We start from the raw sequence: 17,408 nt of genomic DNA, 5'->3' as shown, positions 1-17,408 counted from the left end.
TTATTAGCTGTATGTATTCCCTCCCTGTGAAAGTCATATTGCATTTTTCCCACTCAACTCTTGGATTTTCTGATGTTAACCCATCTTTAAATCTCTATTAATACCATGACTTAATTTTAGCAAATCTTTTCATGCATTGCTACATTGGACTCAGTAATATCTTGTTTAGGAATTTTGCATTTGTATTTGTAAGAAAAGTGGTCAGCCGTGCGTTGATGAAGCACGCCTTTAATCCCAGCACTCAGGAGGCAGAGGCAGGCGGATCTCTGTGAGTTCGAGGCCAGCCTGGTCTCCAGAGCGAGTGCCAGGATAGGCTCCAAAGCTACACAGAGAAACCCTGTCTCGAAACAAAAAGAAAAAAGAAAAAAAGAAAAGAAGAGAAAAAGAAAAATGGTCATGTAAATTTCCTTTCTCGACAGACATGGTAGCTCACACCTGTAATACCAAGACTGGTGGGGGGGGGGCGGCTAGGCAAGAGAATGAATACAAAATGAAGCCCAACCTGAGCTACATACTGAGTTCCAGGCCAGACAGAGAGAAGGAAAGTGGGGTGGAAATTGTAATCCCAACATGTCAACATAAACATAAAAAGTTAGAACTAAAATGGATGAAATAGGAAACTAAGAAATAAAGACAAAGGATGATTTCTGAAGGTCTGGAGTGTAGCCCAGTGGAAGAGCGTTTGTCTAAAATGCTCAGGGTTGGTACAAAATACAGAAATCTTACAACATAATCCACCATATAAGCAAACTGAAAGAAAAAAAACACATGATCATCTCATTAGATACTGAAAAAGTCTTCAACACAGTTCAACACCACTTCATGATAAACTCTCTGGAGAAACACAAGGAGCATACCTAAACATAATAAAGAAAATAGACAGCAAGCCAACAGCCAACATCAAACTAAATGGAGAGAAACTCAAAGAAGTTAGAGAAATCTCACACCACCAAATTAACAAAACACCTGGAAGCTCTAGAACAAAAAAGAAGCAAACTCACCCAGGAGGAGTAGATGATAGGAAATAATCAAATTGAGGACTGAAATCAATAAAAATAGAAACAGAAAGGTAGAAAGAATCAATAAAACAAAGAGTTGGATCTTTGAGAAAATCAACAAGACAGACAAACCCTTATCCAAATTAACCAAAAGGCAGAGAGAGAATATCCAAATTAACAAAATCAGAAATGAAAAGGGAGACATAACAATGGACACTGACGAAACCCAGATAATCATCAGGTGGAGCACATCTTTAATCCCAGCACTCCAGAGGCAGAGGCAGGAAGAGTTCAAGTCCAGCCTAGTCTACATGAAGAGTTCTAGGCCTGCCTACACAGTGAGATCCTGTATTTTTTTTTTTGGTCCAGTCTATTTGGTGTCCTGTAGGCTTCTTGTACTTTCATTGGCATGTCTTTCTTTAGGTTGGGAAAGTTTTCTTGTTTGATTTTGTTGAATATGTTTTCTGTGCCTTTGATTTGGATTTCTTCACCTTCTTCTATACCTATTATTCTTAGGTTTGGTCTTTTCACGGCATCCCATATTTCTTGGATATTTTGTGTTAGGGATTTGTTGGACTTGATTTTCTTTGGTTGATTAGTCTATTTCTCCTAGTGTATCTTGAACTCCTGAGATTCTCTCTTCCATCTCTTGTATTCTGTTGGTTATGCTTGCATCTGTAGTTCCTGATCATTTACCCAGCTTTTCTATTTCCAGCATTGCCTCAGATTGTGCTTTCTTTATTGTCTCTATTTCAGTTTTTAGATCTTGAACTGTTTCCTTGAAAGATTTGTTGATATCTTACATATTTTTTGGTTTGTTTTTTCTTCCATTTCTTTAAGGGATTTTGTCATATGCTCTTTGAGGCCCTCTATCATTTTCATGAAGATGTTTTTAAGGTCATTCTCTTCTGCTTCATCTGCATTGTGATGTTCAGGTCTTGCTGGTGTGTGGTCCCTAGTCTCCGGTGGTGTCATATTGGTTTTTCTGTTGTTGAATGTGCTTTTATATTGTCTTCTTCCCATCCTTTCTTCTGGTGGGTGTAGCAGGAGTCTCTTCCTCTCCTGGTGGGTATGGGACCAAGGTTCCCTTCTGGTTGATGCAAACAGTTCCAATACTCTGATGCCTGTCCTCTTCTTATGGGTGCAGGCAGGACTGTTACCAGGGTCTTGGCAGTCACTGGATGTCTTGGTTCCCACCGAGTTCAGATCCCGTGAGCAGACCCCTGGCATCAGGTGTCCCCTGTATTTTTTTAAAGGAGAGAAAAAGAAAAGAAGATGAAAAACAGACATATTAGTGTCATGTTAAACAATGGTTCTATGTTTTTGAAAATGACTAATCAAACTTTCAAAAGGATGACCACTCTAGTCTTATTCAAATATTTCCAGAAACCATAAAAGGAGAAATTACTTCCAAATCTAGTCTAGGAAGCTGGTAAATTTTTGAAGATCCAGTAAGGACAGTACAAGAAGTATTTTTTTTAAGAGACAGATAGACTGACAGATACACACACAGAGAAGAGAAAGAGAGTCAGGGAGAATAAATATCAGTCTATAGTCCAGGTTGGTCTCACACTGTCTATGTAGCTAGGAATGAGTTTGAATTCTTTTGCAAAATGTATTCTTGTACTACACTTGTTTATTTATTTGGCTGGCACACACATCATAGCATGAGTGTGAAGGTCAGAGGACAACTTGCAGGAATCACTTTTCTCATTCACTGTGTGGGCCCCAGGGATTGAACTCAGGCCGTGAGCCTTGGCAGCATGCACCTCTATCCAGCGGGCCATCTTGCAGCCTAACCTTGGACCCTGGATCCTCCTATCTCTATCTCCCTAGTGCTACAATTACAGGCATGTGCCATCATGCCTGCTTTATGTGGTACTGAAACCTGAACCAGGGCTCTGTGCATTCTAGACAAACACTCTCCCAACTCTGCTACACCCCAGGCCAACTTTCCTGTGATTTTGTCAGCAATGTTTTAGTTGTTCGAGGTATAAGTTTTAATTTCCAAACATACACAAGTTGCAAGTTATTTCTTCACTATCCATTCCTCACCCCGGGCTGGAGATACAGCTCAATGGGTAAGAGTGACATTGCCCTTGAAGAGGATCCAAGTTCAGTTCCTGGCAGTCATGTCAGGGCGGCTCAAGACTGCCTGTAATTCCAGCTCTGGGAGAATCCTGCACCTTTGGCCTCCTTGGACACTGGTAACCATGTGCATTTATCCACACACAGGGACCCACATGCATGTATCTAATTAGAAATAATGAAATAAATTTCCATCTCAGTTGTTCTGTGATTTGTGTGGTAATAAAGGAAGTTAATTGAGATCCATTTTAATGGCCTGATACATCTGCAGCTTTAGCATCTGGTGAGGCTGCATGAGATCATTCTGCCAGAAGAAACCCGGAGCCTTTGGCTCTGTCATACTGATTGCTTTGCCTCCATTTTCCAGGTTCCTGATGCTTTGTGTGCTTATGGTGTTTGACTTTTAATTAGCCCCATGACACTTCATTTTAAATTTCTTTCTTGGATGTCATAGAGTGATATATGACATATTTTTCATCCCTTTTTTGCCTTTTAATGTCATTTTATCCTAACCATGTCTCTTAAAAATACTTTATAGCTCTTAAAATTTTACCCAAATAGACAATCTTTTGTTCTCACTGACAAGTGAATGGCGTTTGCATTTTTGTGCATGTTGGTGAGTGTGTTCTTATTAAGTTCTTTACTTGTCCCAATATTTTATGCTTTCTTTTTCTTTTTAAATGGTTGCCCTTTTGGTAAATCTCCCTTGCCCAGTGTCTTCTCCCCGTCTGTGTACCCATTTCGAAATAAGCACCGACCTGCTCTGATCCTTCTGGTAATTGCTTTACAATCTCATCCCACGTATTCAACACAGCGGAACATTACAAATACATATGACTGTCTTCCCTCTTCCAAGAAAGGCCTTGGGAAATCACTGTGCTCCTCACCCCTTCTCTGTCCTGACTTTCACTCTACCATCGACTAACGTTTCAACATTTCCATCCCCATAGATGGTTATTGTGACTTGACTTAAACATCTCTGCATCTGTTCACCACCCTTTGAGCATCCTGGGCTGTTTTCTCCAGGTTACTTTCACTCTCTCAGAAGTAAACTGTCTGAAGACTCCTCTGTGAGGATAAACTGCCTCCAGGCGTGTCTATCTGTGAGTGTTCCTCTGCTCTCATTCTCCAGTGACATTCCTAATGAGCAGTGATTCTAAAGCAATAGCGCCTTCCTCTCAGCATAAAGAATGATTTCCCCTCCTCGTTCCCATGGATGTTGAGGAACTCTGCTCCCAGCTTGGCTAGTGTTCTCCAGGTGTTTCTGAGATGTCACTGCTTTCCCTGCAAAGTTCTGCAACTTTATGCATCTGCATGGGGACATATTAGCTGGACTGGGACACTTCTGCACACTTAACTTGGGATATCTATTCTAGAACACTTGCCAGCATCTTTTTTTTTTATTGTTTCGTGTGTGTGTGTGTGTGTGTGTGTGTGTGTGTGTGTGTGTGTGTGTGTGTGTGTGTGCAAGCATGTGCTTGTGATCATGCACGTAGGGGTTAGAGGTTAACACATAGTGTCTTCCTCAGTCATCTCCATTTTATTTGGGGACATTGTCTCCCCTGTCACTGAACCCGGAACCTGCTGATTTGGCTAGACTAGCTGGCCAGCAGGCTCCCAGGACCCTCCCGTCTCCGCACACACCCAGCACTGGGATTATAGGCACAGGAAATTGCAGCGGTGTTTTTCAATGGGGCTGGATATCCTAACCCATATCTCCTTGACAGACTGAGTCATCTCCCCGCACCACAACATCTCTTTAATCATTGTCTCCCCACAGCTCGCCCTTCTTCCCCCTGTACTTCCAGCAGGGTATTTACTAGAGCTCCTCATTCTAGAATCAACCACACTCTGGCCAATCTTTCAAATGTTGAGTTTCCTCTTTCCCTATTTAATTTTCTCATCCGGATATTTCTTTGAATCTGAACTTTTTCATTTTTAAAAGTTCCATAATTTTAAAACCATTTCTCCTTCTTCTTCCTCCTCTTCCTCTTCTTCACAGGGTCTCACCGTGGAGCCCTGGCTGTCTGGCCTCAACTCATAGAGCTCCCCCAATGACCTAACTTCCGCCCATCAAGCCCCCACTTCAAGATTCCCCTCAGGACACCACGAGCTAGGGACCAGGCCCTTAGTACAGGAGCACTTGGGGACATTTCAGATCTGCATGATGTCACATACCCAGTCTGTATTGTGTATTTGGTGGTTCCACCCTCTATAACTCTTGGGAACATAAGTCCAGTGGCCTTGATCTCACCACCACTCACACTTGCCTCTTGTAGCTTTGGTCATCTTCACCAGAGCTGCTTGTATTCTGAGGTAACCCTATAGGCGTGAAACCATGAGGGAAGGAGGCATAGAGTTGGGGGGGGGGGTGGGAGCTGAGAGAAGAGGGTGGGGGAGGAGAGGGAGGGAATTTCCCTTTGTATTTAAACTTGAAGGAAAGGCATCCAGGCCTGCTAAAGCCCTCTTCTGAGGTTTTAATTCAGGCCAAGAACACCAGCTTTGCTCCTCCTCTTCACTCTTCTGAGATCAAGCTTCCCGCAACCTGGCTACTGTCAGTGCGGCCTCAGAAAGGCTATACTCTTCCAGTCACCTGCAGGCTAGGTCAAAGCCTGGCTACACAATTCCCACTGCATCAAGCCTGCCCTTTGGCCCTGTCCTGCTTCCCTTCAAGACCTCAGCTTCGGGCTGCTCCATTCCAGCCCTCACCCTTAGGACTCCATTCTCACTTAGTGAGTCGGGGGTGGGGGGGGAGTGACCCCGAGGCCTCAGCCTCCCCCATCCCACCTGCTCTCAAACCAGAAGCCGCTAGACTGCTGGATTCTTCCACAGAGCTTTGTCTAGCCCCAGCATAGCATATATTACAATCCCATCTGTTCTTTTCACTCATTTTGAACCCATTATTCCTGATTACCAAGGTCTTTCTCTGCAGAGGATTTGTGGGTCACACTGGTTTTCTGTGCCTTTATCCCAACTAATGGGGTACTGGAGAGTACTGGACCACATTTGCTAGGGTTCAAGCGAGGTCTCTTGGGCCTCTTAGTTCATTCAGGAGACGGCTGTTGAACACCTACTGTGCTTGGTGCCAGGAGTTCCGGACATCAAATTATTTAGTAGCATTTCTTTTCTCAGCCCAGAAGTGACCACACATGCAAATGAGCCACCTGAGGGGTGAGAGCAGGTCAGAGCCCTGGCTCTGGCTGCTATGCCCATGGCCAGATGGCTTCCACAGCTCTTCCTCCACTGATATGGACTTTAGCCTCACAAGTGAGTCCCACCATATGGGGGGGGGGGGTGTCTCTATCCAGGATCTGACAGTTTGGATGGTAAGTTTCTCTCTGTAGAAGTGGCCTCCATCCTTGCCAGCTGCCTCAGTTTACAAGGTATACTTTAGTGTCTTCACCATGTTCTCTGTATTGGAAGCAGAACCTATCCTGGGGGTCATGATCATTCTGGGAACCAGCAGTAGCCAGGACCCCAGACAGCTCACCTAGCTGGTGAGAGATGCAGCCTTTGTTTCCCCAGGAATAAAGTGGAAACCTGATGAAAATGGGGTCATCACCTTCGACTGCAGAAACCGTGGTTGGTAAGTTCTCCCAGCGGAGGGGTACCCCAGCATTTATCTTCCAGCCTGTGGGCTTTGCCTGGCTTTCTTGCCCCCTCCTCTACCCAAGGCTTAGGGAGGGACTTCAGTGGCTTAATCCAACCCAGGAATAGGAAGACTTGCTAGCTACACTCCTCATTCCCTCCCCACCGTCCAGATCAGCCTGTCCCCAGCTCTGCTCTTGGTAGAAAAGCAGTGTATCCGAGCCTTCTCCTCTCCTCCTTCCTGTTGCCAGGCCCTCTGGGATCCTGACTGCCCTCTGTCAGAAAGAATGAGGCTTACTTCCAATATCACCACCCCAGTAACCTCTGTGCCCGGGAGTTTCAGCACACAATGAAATCTAGGACTAAAGGGACATTGGCCTAAACTTGGGGGAACCCATGGGCCAGACCAAATAAATTCAACTGGAGGCTCTCAGCCAGGTGGCAGTCCCAGCCGTGGCCTCCCTCCCGTTTACCTCTCTTTCTGCTCAAGGTACATACAAGCGGCCACCTCTCCCAAAGACATAGTGATTCTGGTGGACATGAGTGGGAGCATGAAGGGGCTGAGGATGGCTATCGCCAAGCACACCATCACAACCATTTTGGACACCTTGGGGGAAAATGACTTCGTGAATATCATTGCGGTAATGGTGATTTTCTGTTCTGTGGCTGCTCTCACCTGCTCTGGGAAAAATATTCTTTTCCTGAACCAGAAGGGCTTTGTTTCCAGCCATGGGTGCTTCCCACCACAGAGGGGACACTTTCCTCCACTTTGGGGACTCCTGAACTAGCATCCGTGGTCTGCCTGGGGGTGGCTTTACGAGGTCCCTCAAAACACCTAAAATAATATGTGGACGTGCACACCCTCGCTGAAGCCACATTCTCCATCAGTGTCTGACACAGGCCCCAGCAGTGTGGCCATCCCCTCCATGGGCTCCTGGCAGCCTCACTGCTGGCAGCCTCCCCATCCACAGGAGGTCAGATGGGATCTTGGGCCCTTGATGTTACGATTCTAGTCCTCTCACTTTCCTCATCCCATAAGCCTGGACACAGAGGCAGAATGGAGGTAAAGAGGAGAAAGGGGAGGGCACTTAAAACCCCAACCAACAGCGGGGGGGGGGGGGAGTTGGTGGCACACACCTTTAATCCCAGCACTCGGGAGGCAGAGGCAGGTGGATCTCTGTGAGTTCGAGGCCAGCCTGGTCTTCAGAGTGAGTGCCAGGATAGGCTCCAAAGCTACACAGAGAAACCCTGTCTTGAAAAACCAAAATAAATAAATAAATAAATAAATAAATAAATAAATAAATAAATAAAAATAACCCAACCAACCAACAGGCAATGAGTGCAACTCCATGGAAGCAGAGTTGACAGCCAACCTGGGGTGTCATTTTGAAGGCTGTTTGATCCAAAATTTTTTATCAGTCTGCATAGTCGCTGCCATTTCTAGCTGTTAGTGGAGTTTTTGTAGCATGGAGACACGCTTTAGGCAAAGGTTTCTTGCTTCAGAGTGATCATGCTGGGGGATCCGGACCCAGAGTTGCTACCCAAGGCTCAGCTTACCCCTGGCACAGTCCTAACCATCACACTCCCCTATATTGACTCCACTCTCATCCCAGGGCCCGTGCCAACAAGATGGCCATAGAAACAGGTTCCATACTCTACTGGGGAAGGGAAGTGCACTATCCCTCAAAGCCTGCAGCTCTGCCTGCACACTCTGCCCCACTTCCCCAGAGAAACTTCTAGGAAGAAGCCCGAATCCTGCATTCCCAATATGCCCAAAGCTCTTCCTTGTCATAGCTACTGTATCCTCTGTCTTCCCTCTTGCTTAAGTAGAAGGTAGATTAGGGACCCTGAAAATTTGTGTTCTAACTACCAGGAAGATTAAGAAAAGGGGGGTCAGTAATAATTTGTGTTTCTCACTAGACCCACCCCTATGGATAGCTGGATGACCATGTATGCAAAGAGCAAGGGTACATTTGTAGCCTGGTGGCCCACACCTATTATCTCAGCATTCTAGACATTGAGCCAAGAGATTTCAATTCCAGGCCAGCCTGGGCTACATAATGAAACCCGTTATCAAATAAACAATAAAAAGTGGTTTGGAATTCCCTACCCAGGCTGGGGAGGGGCCTCTGCAAGGAAAGCTCTGGGATTGGTAGATTGGCTTGGCTGGTCTGAGTGCCCCAAGGAATTCCCTCGGGGTGTCAGTTCTCAGCACACCCCAGAAGGTTCACCTTACTTCAGAACCAGGATTTGGGGAGCAGTTTTAGAGTCGAGATCCTCTACTTGATTCGTTCAGACACCCCAAGACAGTACTGCCAAGCTGCCCAGGTGAGACATCTGTTTTCTCTCTATCTTCTTTACTGTGGCTTTCAGTACAATGACTACGTCCACTACATTGAGCCCTGCTTCAAAGGCATCCTCGTCCAAGCAGACCGAGACAACCGAGAGGTGAGTGTTCACCACAGCCGAAGCTCGCCTGGCGGGACAGGGTGGGGGTCTGTGAAGATTCTATACAGTACTCTGCCAGCCACATGGCCCCTGGCAAGAGCAAAGCAAGTCACTCTTTGCATACATGTAGATGGTCATTCTGCTATTCATAGGGGTGGTACCAGGTTATCCTTGACTGTCCACCTTCTGGTTAACCTCATCCTTGGCCCTGCCTTCTAGGAGGAGACATAGATTGGTACCAAGCCATTCACACTTAGCTTCTCTTTGGGCATTTGAGAAACACGGACTCAAGTGATGCGACTGGCTGCCCTGTGGAGCTGGGGTCTTGCAGCCAGGCACCAAGGCCACTTCTAAGCACTCTCCCCAGTTAGGATTCCTGGGTCCACTTGACCCTCTAAGCCTCATCTCATGTTTACCCTGACAGCATTTCAAGCAGTTGGTGGATGAACTGATGGTCAAAGGCGTGGGTGTTGTGAGTCAAGCCCTAATTGAGGCTTTTGAAATCCTGAATCAGGTACCGACTGCTGGCGAAGCCTGGGAAGGGGGAGGGAGGGGGAGGCCATGTTACAACTTCAGGTTGTATCTATAGTGACAGCTTCGCTCCTGCTCCCTCAGTTCCAAGAGTCCAGACAAGGAAGTCTCTGCAACCAGGCCATCATGCTTATCACCGATGGGGCTGTGGAAGACTATGAGCCTGTGTTTGAAAAGTATAACTGGCCAGACCGCAAGGTAACTGCCACTGCTGCAAGGCAGGGGAAAGGGGGCCTCACCTGACACTAAGGGAGAGTTCTCCTAAACCGTGGTAGTCTTGCATGCAGTACTGCCCCATCTTCAGAGGTCTTTCCCATTAGACCTCTTCACCAGTTCAGGTATATTCTAACTGGCTGTCTGAAAGCTACAGCAACCTGGGCCCAGGGGAAGGATGCATGAGGCTTCAAGGCAAAGGACCAGCATGGTTTTGAGATATAAGAACTGTTCCATGCTCACCAGGACCCTGGCAGTTCATGTTCTCACCAGAGCCTCCAGGTTTTCTCTGACCCAAGAGGGTGCAACTGGAGAACCCACAAGAGAGACATGCCTGGCCCTAGATCTAAGCCCATCACAAATGGCAAGGATGCGGCCTGCGGCTGCTGAGGCCATCTCTTGTGACAGGTCCGAGTTTTCACTTACCTTATTGGAAGAGAAGTGACTTTTGCTGACCGCTTGAAGTGGATTGCCTGCAACAACAAAGGTAACTGACTGTAGGAGAGCGCGAGAGCGCCCCGCGGTCCACACTGCATCAGTGGGGTATCAGTACTTCAGGGCAGGTCTCTGGCCACAGGCCTCTTGAAGGAGCAATACACTGTTTAAAAGTCTGGCCCCCATGCCAACTTGTTAGGAGAAAGCAAGAGCAGGTTTCTCTGAAGCTGGAGGAGACTGCCTGTCACCCCTGCAGGGACTCTAGGCTTATAGTCATCTGAAACGCAAACCAAAGGTCACTTGCCCAGAGTGTACACAAGAAAACTATCTCCTCAAATAAAGCTGTGTACAAATACACAACACAGAAGACAGAGCAGGAGGCAAGAAGGGACCCACGTTTTCAACGTCAGCTCTCTTTTGCCCCGCCTTCATTCTTACTGTGGCAAATTAAGTCACTGACTCTGTTCAAAGACAAAAGCAGAGGGAAGAGAGCCATTTTTTTTTTTTTGCACACACTGGGGAAATGCATGCATGCATGTGTGCACATGTGTGGAGGCCAGAGGACTTCAGGAGGGGTTTTTTGAAACAGGGTTTCTCTTACCAGCTGAGCTAGACAGGCTGTCTGGAGAGCCTCAGGGATCCACCCATCTCCACCTCCCCAGTGTTGGCATTACAAGGGCAGGCTACCACACACCGCTTTTTTACCTGGGTTCTGGAGATGAGAGTTGTGTCTTCTTGGCAAGTGTTTTACTGACTGAGTTCTTTCCAGCCCCCTTTTTTTCTTTTTTTCCCCTATTTATTTATTAGTTGATTTTTCTGAGGGATATTAAATTTTTATTTTACATCTGTGTATTTATTTAGGGTGTGTGTGTGCACATGCGCATATGTGCTTGCCCCTCTCTGCATGCATGTGATGGGGGTCAGAGGACAACCTGTGGAAGTCAGTTCTCTCCTTTGAACATGCGGGGTCCAGTGACTGAACCTGTTAGGTTGTCAGATTTCTTGGCAAATGCCCCTACTCAGTGAGCTAGCTTATCAACCCCATTTGTTAGTGTTATGAGACAGGCTGTCTCTGTATATGTCAACCTGACCTCAAGTCTTAGTGACCCTCCAACCTCAGCCTCCCAAGTGCTGGGATTTCACATAGAGGTTACCACACCCAGCAGGTCAGCATTTTCTCTGGAATGTTTTGTGTACCCAACAGCTCTCCTCTATGTGGGATCAGAACCCAAGACCTGGGCTTGCAATGTGATTCTGTTTATTCAACAGAAATTTACTGAGCATGTACTTTGCACCCGGTGCTGCTTGAAGGCTGTGGATCAAGGGTGATGGGCTAAATGGGCTCAGTCTTGATCTTGGCATAGCTAGCACTTCAGTTGCAATAGGATGGGATTGTGTTGCGACGGCACCGAGGCATGGGGCAGGCAGGGTGTGGGGGAACAGTGGGAAAGATACTTTCCAGCTTGGGGATTATGAGGAAAGGTCTTGCTCATGGAGGAAATAGCATTCTCCAGGAGGCTGAGGCAAGAGGCGTGGAAGGAAGGAAGCTGTCGCATTTCACTGGCTTATGGAAGGAATGGCCTGGGAAGGTGGTGGACAATGAGACCAGAAGTTATTAAACCATTCACAGCCTCATTAGCCAGGTGCCCTTTCCAAAAGCAGAGAGACTATCCTGAAGACAATAAAGCAACCTGCTCCGTCGCCTGAGGGAGAATAGTGATGAGGGAAACCAAGAGCTTTGGACACAGGAGGACAGGAGTCACCATCTTGCTAGGGTCTCTGAACAGATTCTCAGAGAGCATGCAAGTGGGGACATGTTGGTGAGCACCACTGCTGAAACTGAGACCCCAGCTAGGAGCACCCAGCAGCTGGAAGTATGCATAGGCCCTACGCAGAAACCAAGGGGAGACTCTCCTTCGCATCCTCTGATCACACAGCCTTGCCCTCTCCAGGCTACTACACACAGATCTCTACACTGGCCGATGCCCAGGAGAATGTGATGGAGTATCTACATGTGCTCAGCCGCCCCATGGTCATCAACCACGACCATGACATCATCTGGACAGAGGCTTATATGGACAGCAGGGTGAGCATGATGGCTCCGGTGGGCAGAGTTAAGGGGAGGAGCAAGAGGAGACTTCTGGGTCAGGAAAGGCCAATATCATGTCTCCACAGGAGGACTCATGAGGGTGGTGAAAGCTGCCCATGCCCTCCCTCCCCTAGCAGACCTCATCCCACTACCAGCTTTGTGCCCAACTGCCCCCAGAGGCCTAAATACCTGCCCAAAATATGCCCACCCCTGTGTTCACTCTGCATTACTCCCCTTATTGTCCTCTCCTACCTGCCATGGGAAGAAAAGGTTCACACCAGTGATTTGCCATCCTGCAGCTCCATCCTGGTGCTTCCTGCATTGTAGAGTCTGGAAGAAGCAATGCCTTACACAGAGGGAGACATATCAAAGACAGGAGGTCAAAGAAGGTGTTTGGATGAGGGAGACATTTCTGCTTCCTCCCAAAAATCACATCCCATATGGAGCCACCTGCCTTTATGATACATACAGACTAGCATTAGCGCCTGACAACAGTGACTTAGATAAGACAAAAGTGAAGAAGATGCTTAGATGTTGTGTGGTGGGCATCTCAGAGCTGATGAGGCTCCTGCACACAGGGAGCCAGGCCCCTTCCTGCTGCCATTTTCACTCCCCAGACATTAGCGCCAGAAGGAGGCTTCTGGTTCCAGGGGCTGATGGTACAAGGCCATGCTTAGCTGTTTAAAAAGGACTGCTCAGGGGTCATCCTGGCTCATGCACTTACTTACCTCTTATTGACCAGAACTCAATCCTATGCTGGTTTCCAAGAAGCAGAGGTGGCTGAGGAGGCACACGTTCAGCTTTTCTTCTTCTGTTCTGAGTCTAAGGACAGGGGCACACTTACTCTAGCATATAGCAGTGGATATAAACCATCTTGCCAAGCTGGGAACAAAAGCCTCAGAAGTCCATCCTAAAGTCCCTTCATGGGAAGAGGGGCAGTTGACCAGCTCTAGTGGGCTCTTCCCTGAGGTACTGCCCAGGAGATGTCATCTGTCCCACACTGATAGCCACTCCTTGAGCTGAGGCCACAGGGCAGAACCTTGTCCATCTAGGTAGGTGACCCTCTATTGTCCAGTGGCCACTGGCCATCTGTCCCAGAATGCAAAAGTAGAAAGAGGGGCAAAAAGAAGGCAAGAAAAGAGAGGCTAAGTTCTGCTTTGATGTTGTCTTGACTTCCCCACATTGCAAGCTTACACTCGTCCCTTCTTGCTTGTTGCTCTTCCATCCATCCATGGACTCCACCCCCAGCCCGCCATGTGCTCCCTGTACCTCTTACACATGGGAGTATTAATTAAGGTCATGCTGAGGACCCGGCAGAAGGAAGTCTAGAACTTGAAATTCAGTGAAAGGAAGCTGGGCCTCGGATAGTGGTGGTCAGACATGAGTCTGGTGGAGGGCTGGGAAGGAGAGGACAGTGGCAGAGACAAAGCCTCGCTTCGTTAAGCCACTGTGCAAAGGATTTTTGCCCACCTGGGCTCACTCCTCTTCTGATATCTGCCCTTTCTTCCCAGCAGCTCTTCACCTCAGAAGCCCAAAGCCTGATGCTCCTCACCACGGTGGCCATGCCAGTCTTCAGCAAAAAGAACGAGACGGTGAGTGGCTGCTTCCCATGCATCAATCAGCACATAGGTTAAATCCCAGGCCTGAGCTTCACAGCCGGCTGCCAGGGTGGGATGCAGATTCCCAAGCCCAGTCCTGGGCCAGCCTTGCAAGGACCTCCTGGTGGGGCTGAGGGTCCCTGCCTTCCCAAAGCTCCCAGCCTGGGGGGGATGTGGTGCTGCCCGCTGCTCTGTTCTTAAGACAGAAGGCTGTGGGATCTTCTGCTGGCTTTCCAGATTAATCACACTTAAATAGGCAGAGTGGGTAGACTCTGGCTTGTACATGAAGGCCTCTAGTGAAGGGATTTCCAGAGCTTCCCATAGTCTGCTTGGTCAGAAAATACTTCCTTATGAGTCACTTATGCTAGAGAGGCTACATAAGTTATGGTCCTTCTGTTTCACCCTCTGGTATGAACATTAATATTTCACTTAGCTTTGTATTTCATTTAAATGTTACTACTTAAATATTAATACAGGGCATTAATCTTCCTAACAGCTCAGCTTGCCCCTGGGGCCTCCTCTGACAGTCTACAGTTTTGTTTGGGGGACTCAGCCTACAACCTAACTACAAAGGAAGATCAGTAATGTTTCCTCTCCCAGGCTCTGGGGAGCCCTAGAGTCTAGTGTGAGAAGCCCAGTTTCCCTGAGCCTTGCATTTTTCCTTCTAGCGATCCCATGGCATTCTCCTGGGTGTAGTGGGCTCTGACGTGACCCTAAGAGAGCTCATGAAGCTGGCACCCCGATACAAGGTGAGCCTGAGTGGGATCCCTGGGTGGCGGGGGTGGGGGTGGGGTGGATGGGTAAACCACAGCTTTCCATTGTTGTGATAAAATATCTGGAAAAATCAGCTTAAAGGAAGGAGAGATTTGCTTGAGCTTGTCATTTCTGTGGCTTCAGTCATGGTTGTTTGACTGGAGACCAGTAGGGGGAAGCATGACAGTGGCTCGGTATGATTTGTATGTAACCCACTGATAGGAGCTATGTCTTCAATCATACTGTCCCCAACCCCTTCCCTACCTCGCCATCTAACACAGCTAATGCCTCAACTCTTTACTTTGGCAGCTTGGGGTACATGGATATGCCTTTTTGAACACAAACAACGGCTACATCCTCTCTCATCCTGACCTCCGACCTTTGGTAGGTACAGATCTTTGCCTTGAGAGCCTAACAATATGACATTTGGGGACAGTTCACAAAAATGGTTAAAATTCATTAGACGGTACAAGAGAAAAATGGACATCATTATACCTGTTTTCTAACTAATTATTATCTAGCAGGATGTACATGGAAAAACCCATGAAACCACACCAGAGAGTAGGTAATGCAGGCTGGGGCTGTGAGAATGGAGCCCTGCAGGACAGTCTGCTTTCCATTACTGTAATGAACATCTGAGATCACCGTCTCATAAAGAAAGAATTATATCAATCGATGGCTGGTTGTGCCTATTGCTTTATACCGTGGTGGGGTACATGTGGCGTAGCATGATGGGAACATGTGACAGGGTGACCCTGTTGCCCCAGGCAGTAAAGTGAGACAGAAACTCTAGTCCCATAAACCTCTTTAGGGATGTTAAACCTCTCACTAAGTTTCGTCTCCAAACTCCACCATTTTCCAACCATGCCATGCTAGCACCCAGCCTTCCACATAGAGGCCTTGGAGAGCTGTTTGAGAGTCAAACAATGACGGAGAGATGGCTCCGCAGTTAAGAGTACCTAGGATCAGTTCCCAAAACCCTTTTCAGCCAGTTTATAACCCCCTGTAACTCCAGTCCAGAGGGTTGACACCTCTAGCCTTCATAGACACCTGCATTCACATGTACATAACCATACCCAAACACACACACACACACACACACACACACACACACACACACACACACACAGTTAGAAATAAATCATTTTAAAAGCCTAATCACCGCAGACATTCATCACAGGCCTTCTGTCCCAGTGACTCTGTCCCTCCTACAATCTGACAGATGGCCCAGCAGAACCCCCAGAGGGCCACAATGAGAATGTGAGCAATGAGTTCACAACAAAAATAGCAAGGCCCTCTCACAAGGACAGTGAATGGCCCCCTGAGCTCGATTTTGATGCTGCCCAGGGTCCCTGTCACCCTCTGACTTTGTCCAGGGGCTGTGGGCATTTTTACATGAGTCTCCTGAGCACCTGGTATCTGAAAACTCTGCCTCCAGGCCATCAACACTGTCCATAGCAGCAGTGGCCACACAGCTGGTATGATGGCTAGAGAGGTAGGAGGAGCTAAAGTCCTGGAGGCAGCTTAAACCTACTCCTCTTCAATCCTCCAAGGAACCCAAGACAAACTTGAATAGCAGAATTTACGAAGGTGCTTCTCTGCCCCAGGACTCATTTGAGGAGACCAGCTGAAGCAAGGCACATGCCAATCAGCTCAAGTGATACTGAATATCCCGAAGACATGTGACCAAGCCACTTAAGGCAAATTGTGAGGTTCAGAATTCACGTTGCTCTATCCCCTTTGTCTTCCCAATTCAGATTCGGCAGGGCATGTATCTGAACCCGTAACGGGTGGTCTTAACTAACAGGGTCTTGGGGGACTGACACTAACAAACTTACTGTGAGGGAGCACGCAGGTTGATCCCAGTGTTGACATATAGAATGAAGTGGCATGGACCACAAGCCCGCCTGTCAGCATCCATCTAGACAACTCACAGGAATAACTCACCAGCCAGTTCTTGCTGTGGACCTACTGTGTGCCTAATATCACCCTACTGGTAAGAGTGCCGTAAACACAAGGGCCTATCTAATTTAGAAAAGAAAATGCACAAAGGCACATGGCAGGCAATTGCTTACCAAAGGACACAGTAAGGCTAGTGCCACATACTATGTAGGGAAAGTGCTACCAGGAAAACAAAAGGCATGATTTCAGAAATCAAAATAATAGTGGATACTCCTAGCAATGGAAGTTTTAAAAAAAAAAAAGGTCTAGAGGCATGCTGGGGGCCTTTCTGTGTCAATGCCCTAACCAAATGAAATTACACGTTTATTCTGAGAGGCTAAGGTCTGGCTACAATCCATTGGGTATAGTCAGGACTTAGGAAATGGCACTGCGATGTTGCCAGAGAGACACTCGGGTATGGGAGGTCAGGGAAGCACTGTCTGGAGAGTGTGGACATCGGGAAGGCTGACAACAGAGCATTGTGTGGGCCATGGGCAAGAAGACAAGGGGCATAGGGTCAGTGTTGTGACAGTCATACTATAATCAGGCCAGAAGAAAATAAAGCACAAGTAAATGAAACAACTAGCAGAATACATGCAACAGCAGTGACTCCAGTCACCCAAACATCTCCTGGGGACCCCGCTTTCCTTTACCGATGGCTTTACTAAATTAAACCAGGGAAGTACCACGGGTGTCATTATAGATAACGATGGTATCTGTCAGGAG

General features: G+C 47.5%; 1 protein-coding gene across 2 annotated transcripts in view; it reads left to right on the top strand.

Annotated features, from left to right (window-relative positions):
- Cacna2d4 (calcium voltage-gated channel auxiliary subunit alpha2delta 4) overlaps positions 1-17,408 on the top strand; it is a 102,226-nt gene that overhangs the window by 16,550 nt on the left and 68,268 nt on the right. Inside the window, exons 7-16 of one of the 2 annotated variants that reach the window (XM_035448926.1) lie at positions 6,612-6,672; positions 7,165-7,315; positions 9,048-9,122; positions 9,547-9,636; positions 9,738-9,851; positions 10,275-10,353; positions 12,254-12,387; positions 13,905-13,982; positions 14,657-14,737; positions 15,051-15,125. In XM_035448926.1, coding sequence (XP_035304817.1) covers positions 6,612-6,672; positions 7,165-7,315; positions 9,048-9,122; positions 9,547-9,636; positions 9,738-9,851; positions 10,275-10,353; positions 12,254-12,387; positions 13,905-13,982; positions 14,657-14,737; positions 15,051-15,125 — 938 coding nt within the window. The remainder of the gene's footprint in view (positions 1-6,611; positions 6,673-7,164; positions 7,316-9,047; positions 9,123-9,546; positions 9,637-9,737; positions 9,852-10,274; positions 10,354-12,253; positions 12,388-13,904; positions 13,983-14,656; positions 14,738-15,050; positions 15,126-17,408) is intronic. The other variant, XM_035448927.1, reaches the window with a different exon arrangement.

Source organism: Cricetulus griseus, chromosome 8 (genome assembly GCF_003668045.3).
Source record: "Cricetulus griseus strain 17A/GY chromosome 8, alternate assembly CriGri-PICRH-1.0, whole genome shotgun sequence".
Lineage (NCBI taxonomy): Eukaryota > Metazoa > Chordata > Mammalia > Rodentia > Cricetidae > Cricetulus > Cricetulus griseus.
The sequence above is the reverse complement of the archived record's forward strand: the minus strand, read 5'-3'. Positions and strand labels throughout refer to the sequence as shown.